This window comes from Nyctibius grandis, chromosome 24 (genome assembly GCF_013368605.1).
Source record: "Nyctibius grandis isolate bNycGra1 chromosome 24, bNycGra1.pri, whole genome shotgun sequence".
Taxonomy (NCBI): Eukaryota; Metazoa; Chordata; class Aves; order Nyctibiiformes; family Nyctibiidae; genus Nyctibius; species Nyctibius grandis.
Genome location: NC_090681.1, coordinates 4,328,424 through 4,337,278, shown reverse-complemented (window position 1 = coordinate 4,337,278; position 8,855 = coordinate 4,328,424). Strand labels below are relative to the sequence as shown.

Genomic DNA, 8,855 nt, shown 5'->3' with positions numbered 1-8,855 from the left:
AACCCCCCCCGCGACAGGAAACCCGAATTGTAGCGCTGCAGATGTGAGCGGAAAATAAAAAAAGCTCCTGAGCTGGTGGCTCCGGCTTTAACCTGGGCTAAAAATAAACCTGCCTTATTAGGGGCGATGGGGGCCGAGATAAAGCATCTTCTTCCCCCCCCCCGTGTTTTTTTCCATGGAGGGGGGGCGTTGTTCCGTGTGATGCCGTGGGATGCGGCTTTCCGGCGGCGATGGGGATGGGTGGGTGGGTTGGGGGGTTTGGGGAGGATCTGGGGGGGTTTTAGGGTGCTGGGTCATGGGGGGGGGGTGTTAGGTTGTTTGGGGGGGGGGTTGTTGGGGACGGTGGGATTTGGGGCTGGGCAGCGCGGGGTGGGGGGTGTGATGAGTTGTAACGGTCTCGGTGGGTGTAACGAGGCGAAGCCACATCCTGCAGCGCGGCGGGACCCGGGGGGAGGAATTTTGGGGGGGGGGTGAGAAAGGGAGGGATTGGGGGGGGGCAAAACCCCTCCTGGGACCTGCCCACCCGCACGAAACCCAGGCTGGGCTCCCCTTCCCCCGTGCCTCAGTTTCCCCTCTGGCCCATCCCGGCGCTGCAGCACCCCACCTTTGGGGGGGGGCTGAGGTGAAGGCGGTGCTGGCTCTGGGTGCCCCTGCCCCCCCCCGCACCCCCGCAGGATGGCGTGGGAGGCGGGAGGCGCTTCGCTTGTCACCCGGGGGTTGGTGGCAGCGGGGCCCGGGCTCCTCTGAGTCCCCCCCACACACCTGCGGCCTTCGTGCCCCCCCCCCAGCCCCATCCTCCTCCTCCTTTGGCAGGGGAAACAATGGATATAATGGGGGGGGGCACAGCAAGAGGGGGGCTGGGTGCCAAACTGGGGGTGCGCCCGCGGGGGTGGCACGGCACGACAGCACCCACCCTGCCGGGGGCACCCATGGGCCCCCCCTGGGCTTGTATGGGTGGGGGGGTCGCATGGCACAAGCCGTCCTGCCCCCATGGTTGCCTTTGCGGTAACGGGGGGCGTGATGCTCCAGCCCCCCCCCCATAGCACTGAGGCTCCAAAAGGGTCAAGGTGGGGGGGTAAGACCCCCCCAGGGGTGCCCATGGGGTACGGGGGGGCTGCTGCGGGGTCAGGCCTAGGGTGGGCATTGGGGTGGGGGGCCGTGAGAACGGCGGCCGGGGCCGGGGTGGGGGGTCAGTGCAGGAAGCGCCGGGGGGGGCGGCTGCTCCCGGCCCCCCCAGATGCGCCCGTGAGACAGGGCGGCAGGAAGCAGCTGCGGGGCATCCCGGCGCTGGGAACGGCCGCTGCCCCCCCCACCTAGGGCCTGCGGGACCCCCGGCCCTGCTGCACCCCCCCGCCAGGGCCTGCGGGACCCCCGGCCCCGCTGCCCCCCCCACCCGCAGCCGGGTACCACCTGGGGGTGCGCCCAGTGTCCGGGGGGGCTGGGGGTGCCCAGGGTTTGCCCTGGAGATGCAGTTGGGAGCCGTGGTTCCCCCTGGCCCTGCCGCGGGAGATGGAGCCGCGGCCCCGCTCCCGGCCAGGCCTCAGAGGGGAGCTGGGGAAACTGAGGCACGGCTGCTGGCTACTGCACAGGCTGGGCAGCTGGCCAAGGCTGGGGGCATGGACCCCCTCCGGAGGGATGTGTGTGCTCCTCCCCCTCCTCCAGCCGCTCTGAACAAGGTAATGATTCCCCGCGTTCACTCTGGCCCCTAATGATGACCAGGAGGCAGCGCCCTTCACCTGCAGCGCCGGGGCTGGGCTGGACCGGGCTCCCCCTGAGTGGCCTCAGGCACGGGGGGCCGCGGGGGGTCCCCGGGGCTAATCCCCTGCTCAAACAGCGGCACATTCCCCAGCGCTGGATCCCGTCTCCCAGTGACGGGGCTGGGGGGGGGGGGGGGGGGTCGCTGCCCCTTTTTGGGCGCCCAGTCCCAGCAGTGCCGCTCCTTGGGCCCCCCCAGTTCCCCCCCCCATTTCCAGACCGGAGCCACCGGTGCTGTCTGGTTCCTGCGGCGGGTCCATGCAGGGGGTCAAGGGGTAAACTGAGGCACGGGGCAAGGCGGGCGGCCAGGGCCGGGCTCCTTCCCCCACGAGCTGCTGTCACCCTCGTGTCACTCGTGTCCGCCCACGTCTGGCAGCTCCGATTTATAATCCCCGTTTATCCCGAAACACCCCAAATCTGGGCTGGGACATGGCAGCACGGGACGGGGCTGTCACCGCAGCGACGGGGACCTCGAGGGAGGCCGGGTTTGGGGCATTTCGGCACGTCCTCGGTGTCACCGAGTCATGCCATGCTGTGCCATGCCGTGATGCGCTGTGGCATGCCGTGCTGTGCCATGCCACGCCATACAGTGCTGTGCCATGCCATGCTCCACTCTGCCATGCCATGCCGTGCTGTGCCATGCCATGGTCCACTCTGCCATGCCATGCCACGCTGTGCCATGCCGTGCCGTGCCGTGCCGTGCTGTGCCATGCCATGCCACGCTCCTCCATGTCATGCCATGCCATGCTGCACCATGCCATGCCATGCTGCGCCATGCCATGCCGTGCTGTACCATGCCATGCCGTGCTGTACCATGCCATGCGGCACTCTGCCATGCCATGCCATGCCGTGCTCCTCCATGCCGCGCTCCTCCATGCCGTGCCGTGCCGCGCTGTGCCGTGCCACCCCGGTGCCCAGGATGGGGGGTTAGCTCGACCTCTCCAAAAATCGCTGCACAAACCCGTCGCTCTGCGCTCTCCCTCCCACGCCGCGCAGGCCCAGCCGGGCCCCCCCAGCTCCCCTCGCTCCCCAAGGACCCCGGGGGTCCCCGAAGGCCCCACGGGGACGGGATTTACCCCCCAGCCCTGCCCCAAAGCCCACCCAGCTGCCCCTGGCGCCCTTCCCCGCAGCGCTACCCCGGGCTTTCCGCCACGGCCCCGTTCCTCCCAGACCCCTTCCCTGCAGCCAGCGCTTCCAAAACCCAACAAATGCCCCCAAACCCGCCCGTGCCGCCCCCCGGGACCCCCGGGACCCCCGTGCTCACCCCCCCGACCCCCGGCAGCCGGGCAGGATCCGGCCCTTTCCACCCGCTTCACCTCCCACCACCTGTACCATGGGGTGAAGGAAATAAAATTAAATGTATCAAACCAAACCCAGGCCCGAGGGGGGGATTTTATATTTTTTTGGGGTGGGGGCAGCTGCTTGTGCCCCTCTCAAGCGCGACGAGCCACGGGGACCCCGCAGACATTTGCAGGAGGAATTTTTCCTGTGGGAAAAGGGGGGAAGGTTGTGGGGAGTGATGGTGGAGCGTAGGGGTGGGGGGGACACGGGGGGGACATGGGGCTTTGCGGGGCGCTCGCTGCGGCGGGTAAACCCCGGCTCCGGCTTTTTATTATTATTATTATTAATTTATTTTAATAAAACACCCCGTGGGGGCCCTTTCGCCGTGAAATCATTGCCCTCCATCCCCCCCCCACCCCCCGACGCTTCTCCGTGCCAAAAAATCCCCTTTTCCCCCCCAAACCCTGGAGCGAGGACACCCCAAACACCCCAAAACCACCTCAAACACCCTAAAAACACCCCAAACACCCCAAAAACGTGTGGGATCCCCCCCAAGGAGGTGACGCTAAACTGGGTGATGGTGGGACAGGGACATCCCGGGGGTGTCGTGTCCCCCCCCCAGGTTCGCACCCCGAAATGGCGAAGCGGCGCGGAGTTGGCCGGGTGTAAAGGGGGGGTGAGGAGGAGGAGAAGGAGGAGGAGGAGGGAGGGGAGGAAGGTTGCCGTGGCCACGCCGCCCCGGGTGAATGCATGACGCGCGGGGCTGGCGCCGCGCTGTCTGGGGCCGGGAGTTAGATCAACACAGCTGGAGGGCCCGGCCACAGCTGGAGCCGCCACCGGGAACCGCCACCGGCCCCCCCCGCCTCCGCACCCCCCCGCGGCCCTGCAGCCCCCCCCGCCTTGGGAAATAGGGAGGGGGGGCATGGGAATGGGGGGAGCGGTGGGGAGAGGGGGGGGCTGGGGGGGCTTAACAGGGTGAAAAGCGTTTGGGTGGTTTGAAAAGAGGTTTTAGGTTTTTTAATTATTATTTTTTAGGGTTTTAATTTTTTTTATTTTTAATTTTGGTGTTTTTTATTTTTATTTTTTTAATTTTTTATTATTTTATCTCTTAATATTTTTTTTAGTTAATTTATTTTTTTATTTTTTTATTTTTAATTTTTATTTTTTATTTATTTTTATTTTATTTTCTTATTTTTTATTTTTATTTTTAATTTATTTTTTAATTTATTTTAAATTTTTATCTCTAATTTTTATTTTTCATTTTCACTCTTAGGTTTTTATTTTTATTTCTAATTTTTATTTTTTAATTTTTACTTTTATTTTTTTAAAATTTTTATTTCTAATTTTTACTTTTAATTTTCACATTTTTAATTTTATTTGTTATTTTTAGTTTTATTTTTAATTTTTAATTTATTTTTTTATTTCTTAATTTATTTTTATTTTTTTAAATTTTTATTTCTAATTTTTATTCTTCATGTTCACGTTTTTAATTTTTCTCTTTTAGTCTTTAATTTTTAATTTTTACTCTTTAATTTATTTTTTTAATTTTTAATTTAAAAAAAAAGGGTTTTGTCTCTAATTTAAAAAAAAAAAAATTTAGCGTGGGGGGGGCGTGTGTGTGTGTCCTGGTTGTTGCCTCTCACCCCGGAGCAGGTTAATAAGGGTAATTAGCGCTGTTCCCCACACTGCCACCCTGCACACGGGAGGCGATTTCCCAGGAAATTCATGCGCGGGGGAGGCAAGGAAAAAAAAAATCCACCCCCCCCCTCCAAAAAAAATGGCTGGATGGTGCTTTAAGGGGGGGTACAAAGGGGGAACCAAACCCCGCCGTGGGATTCGGGCAGATCTGGACTAAATCCCTGCTGTGGGCAGGAGTAATGCGGTCCAGGTGTGCCCCCCCCGCACCCCCCCGGGCCCAGCAGCGGCCCAGGGTGCCCCCCTCCCCCTTGCCTGTAACATTCCTGCGCTCCCCCCCACCCCGTAACCAAAAACCTCGGGAAATTCCCCCAAAACAAGGTTTGGGGGGGGCTTTGCCTCTTGATTTTACCCCCCCCCAGGAGCCCCCCCGTGTGCCACCCCCCGACGTGGGCACCGGCCACGCCAAATCGCTCCGGTTTGGGGTTTTTTGAGGCAGCGATGCTGCAGGGAGGGGCTGTGCCTTCATCCCCCCCCTCATCACTTCTACCGCAATAAATCCTAAAAAAAAAAATCCCCCCCCCCCCCTAAAAAAAAAAAAGAACAAAACCCCCACTCCAGGCCTCTCGCTGGCGCTGACCTAAATCTGGTTTCTCCATCGTAACCTCGGTTTTACCGCAATTAATTTTTTTTTTTTTTTACTTCTTTTTTTATTTTCTTTTTTTATTTTTTTTTCGCTGCTGGTCACAAGATAATTCCTGACGCCAGAAAGTCTGGAGGTCAGATGAGAAGCGGGGATTGAGGAACAAGGGCGGCACTAATTTCCTTATGGGATCGCCCCGTAAAAAATTTGGGGGGGGGGCTTAGGGAAGGAGGAGGGGGGACACCCCATTATAGGGGGGGGCTCAGTGGGATGGGGAGGGGGGACAGTTTAGGGGGGGTTTGGGGTGTGTGTGGGGTTTGGGGGGGGATTTGCCCCGCTCAGGGGGTGGGTTTGGGGTCTGGTTATGGGGTGGGGGGACCTGCGTGGTGGTGTCCCCCCGTGGGGCGACGCTGGCCACCAAGGGTCATTTTGGGGGGGTAGGGGGGTGGGGGGGGTGTCTCCGGCTTAATTTAGATACAAGGGTGGGGTTTACGGCTTCATTTACATAAAAGGGGGTGGAGATCATGCTTAATTTGCATATGGGGCGGGCCCCCGCGGGGCTGCCTATATAATGCGGGGCGCTGGGGCACCCGCGTCCCCACTGCGCCAGCGAGTTCTGAGGGTTGGGGTCCGAGTGGTGACGGTCGCAGCGCTCGGGGGGGTCCCAGCTTTGGTGGTCGCGGTGCTCGGAGGGTCCCAGCAGAGCTCCATCTATCGCGATACCCCCCGGAGCGCCACCCCCATCGTCCATCCCGTCCCTGAGCCCCCCCGACCCCCCCAGGCAGCAGCTCGGAGCCCACCATGAAAGCCATGAGCCCGGTCCGAGCCGTGCGGAGCCGGTACGAGGCGGTTTGTTGTATTTCGGAGCAAAGTTTGGCGATCGTGCGGGGGAACAACGACAAGAGCCCGGCCCTGGAGGAGCCCATGAATCTGCTGTACGATATGAACGATTGTTACTCGAAATTGCGGGAGCTGGTGCCGGGGATCCCGCAAGGCACCAAGGTGAGCCAGGTGGAGATCCTCCAGCGGGTCATCGACTACATCTTCGACCTCCAGATCGTGCTGGAGGAGGGGGCCAAGAGCCGCGACCCCTCCTCTGAGGCCACCCTGCTGTCCCTTAAGGTACGGGCTCCTTTGGGCTGGGGGGGGGGGGGGGGGGGGGTATGCTGGGGTTTGGTGGGGGGCATGTGGGGCTGGAGGTGATGTACGGTGCTGGATGCGGATTTTTTTGGGGGGGGGGGGGGGGGTGTCCTGGTGTGGGGGGGACAGGGAGCACTGACCCCCCCCTGAGCCCTGTCCCCGCTCTCCGCAGGCAGCCGAGCTCGCTTCCGAGCTCTGCTCCAACGACGAGAGAAGTTTGTGTCACTAACGGCTGCTCCATCAGGTGAGTGTATGTGTCCCGTCCCCCCCCACCCCCAAACCCCCCAATCCCCCTCACCACCCCCCCAGTATCCTGTTCCCTACCGCAGTCCTCAACTCCCCTCGCTGTAGGCGACCCCCCAAATCCCCCCACCCCAATTACCACAGCACTAATTATGTATATTTTCTAATATATATTTTTCTTTCTCTCTCTCCTCCTGTTCTCCTTCCTCCCCCCCCCTTTTTTTCTCTCTCCTCCCGGTGCCAATTAACAAACAGGCAAACGAGCGGCGGTTCCTGGTTCGTTATCAGCCGGAGGTAAATAGCAGTTTCCTCCGTGGCGCCGGGCTGTCTGCGACCTCCCCGGCCCCGGCATCGCCTCCCCCGGGCACCGCAGGCGGGGAGCGGCTGGTCCCGACCCCCCCCCTCCTTAATTCCCCCATCCTTCATCCCGGCTTCAGCAAGACTTTGGACCCCGAACCCTTAAATGAGCTACTTTAAGACTGATGAAGAAGCAGTTGTCTGTATATTTTTGGATTATAGCAGAATATCCTCTTTTTTTTTTTTTTAAAGTGTTTAAGGGGATGGAGGGAGGGATTTAGGGGGGATTTTGGGGAGGGAGGGGGGGTATTCTCGAGTATGAACCAAACTCTCTGGGGCAGCAGCCTCGTGTATTGTGGAGCTCTATACTAGAGTATAACGTTTTGTACCTTTTGTGCAGGAAGGTGAATTTCTGCGAACACGCCTTGTACTTGCTTTATAAACTTTTTATAAAAGTTACCATTTTTACATAATAAAAAATAAGTAGTTTTAAATGTTTTTTTTGTTTTTCCTTATTCTTGGGTTTGGAGGGAGATGGGGGTGTGCACCCATGGATGGGAGAGCAGCACCTTGGGGGTGGGAGCCCCCGAATCCTCTTCGCCGATTCTAGGGTTACGGTAGGAATCTCATTAATTGCTTAATAGCTTTGAAATGTCAGCTCAGGTATGGGAGGAATTAACCCTAGGCTGCTGTCTCCCGGCGGAGGTGGCTGCCAGCTATTTTGGGTGCTGCTCCTGCTTATCTGATATGGAAGGGAGTGAAGACGCTGCCGAGCCCTGGGGACCAGCTGGAGATGGAGATGGAGCCCTGCGAGGGGGGGAAAAGATTATTTTTTCCAGGGGTTCCTGCTCTGCTTTGGCAAAAAAAAAAAAAAAGAGGTGCCCGGTGCCCCGGGGGCTGGATTTGAGCTTTCCTAGGGCTGGAGGGGGGGATGCTGCTCCCCAAGGGAAGGGGGGGCTTTGCGCTGCAGCTGCCCTGGCTCTCCTTAGGGCTGCACTGAGCCTTGTGGTTCCCCCCCCCCGGCATCCACACTGTGCCCCCCTGCCTGGCCTGGAGCCCCCTTCCTGGGGCAGAAAGGGTGGCAGCAGCCCAGGGGAAGGGGTGTGGGGGGGCAGAAATGCCTTTCCTTCCCCTCGGATTAATGCTGCGGTTTCCCTTTGGCCCCAAAGCAGCTGTGACCCACTGGCCGGCTCAGCTGCGGAGCCCCATGGCTGCAGCGCAGCTGGGCCGGATCCTGCTCCCTGGGGAGGGTGCTGGCCTGGCTGCAGTCGGGGGCAGGCCTGGCTGCTCTCCCCGGGGTTCAAATCCTCCACCTGTAGCTCCAGCTCCTGTGCTGGGCTTCAGGTTTGCTGCTGGGGGCTTGGCCAGGCACGACGTGGGTGCTTGCCCCGTGGCATCGGGGTGACCCAAGGGTGCTGCAGCCTCCAGGTGAGCTGGGTCAGGGGCTGCGAGGTGGGAGGAGGAAGAAGGTGGCAGGAGGGGGCTTGGGGCACAGGGTGATGCTGACCTTCCCCCATCAGCTTCAGCCCCCATCCCTGCGCTGGGCAGTGTGAGCTCGGGGTGCAGCCGGCACCCACCGAGCACCCCTTGTCCGTGGGCATTTCCAGAGGGAAAAGCAGCGCGTGGGACATCCTAAAAGCACCAGCCGGTCCGACGGGATCACGAACCCCTGGGAACATCCCTCCCTCCTCCCAGCTTGATGTCCCCAGGCTCCCCGAGGGCAGGTTACCCTCTGCCACCCACGCATGGGGTGACATGGGGCTGTCCCAGCACGGTGGGAGGTGGCTGAGGGTGTCCCACTGGGAACCGAGCTGGTGTTTGGCTTGTGGCTACAAAAAGGGTTTTGCCAACTCCGCTGGCT

The 8,855-nt window shown here is 59.9% G+C and overlaps 1 protein-coding gene across 1 annotated transcript; it reads left to right on the top strand.

Moving 5' to 3' along the window:
* The first annotated feature begins 5,870 nt into the window (after positions 1 to 5,870).
* ID3 (inhibitor of DNA binding 3) lies at positions 5,871 to 7,263 on the top strand. Its single transcript, XM_068417956.1, has 3 exons — positions 5,871 to 6,436; positions 6,627 to 6,698; positions 6,953 to 7,263. The coding sequence occupies exons 1-2, from the start codon at positions 6,116 to 6,118 to the stop codon at positions 6,681 to 6,683; spliced, it is 378 nt and encodes a 125-aa protein (XP_068274057.1). The 5' UTR covers positions 5,871 to 6,115; the 3' UTR covers positions 6,684 to 6,698; positions 6,953 to 7,263.
* Positions 7,264 to 8,855: the final 1,592 nt, after the last annotated feature.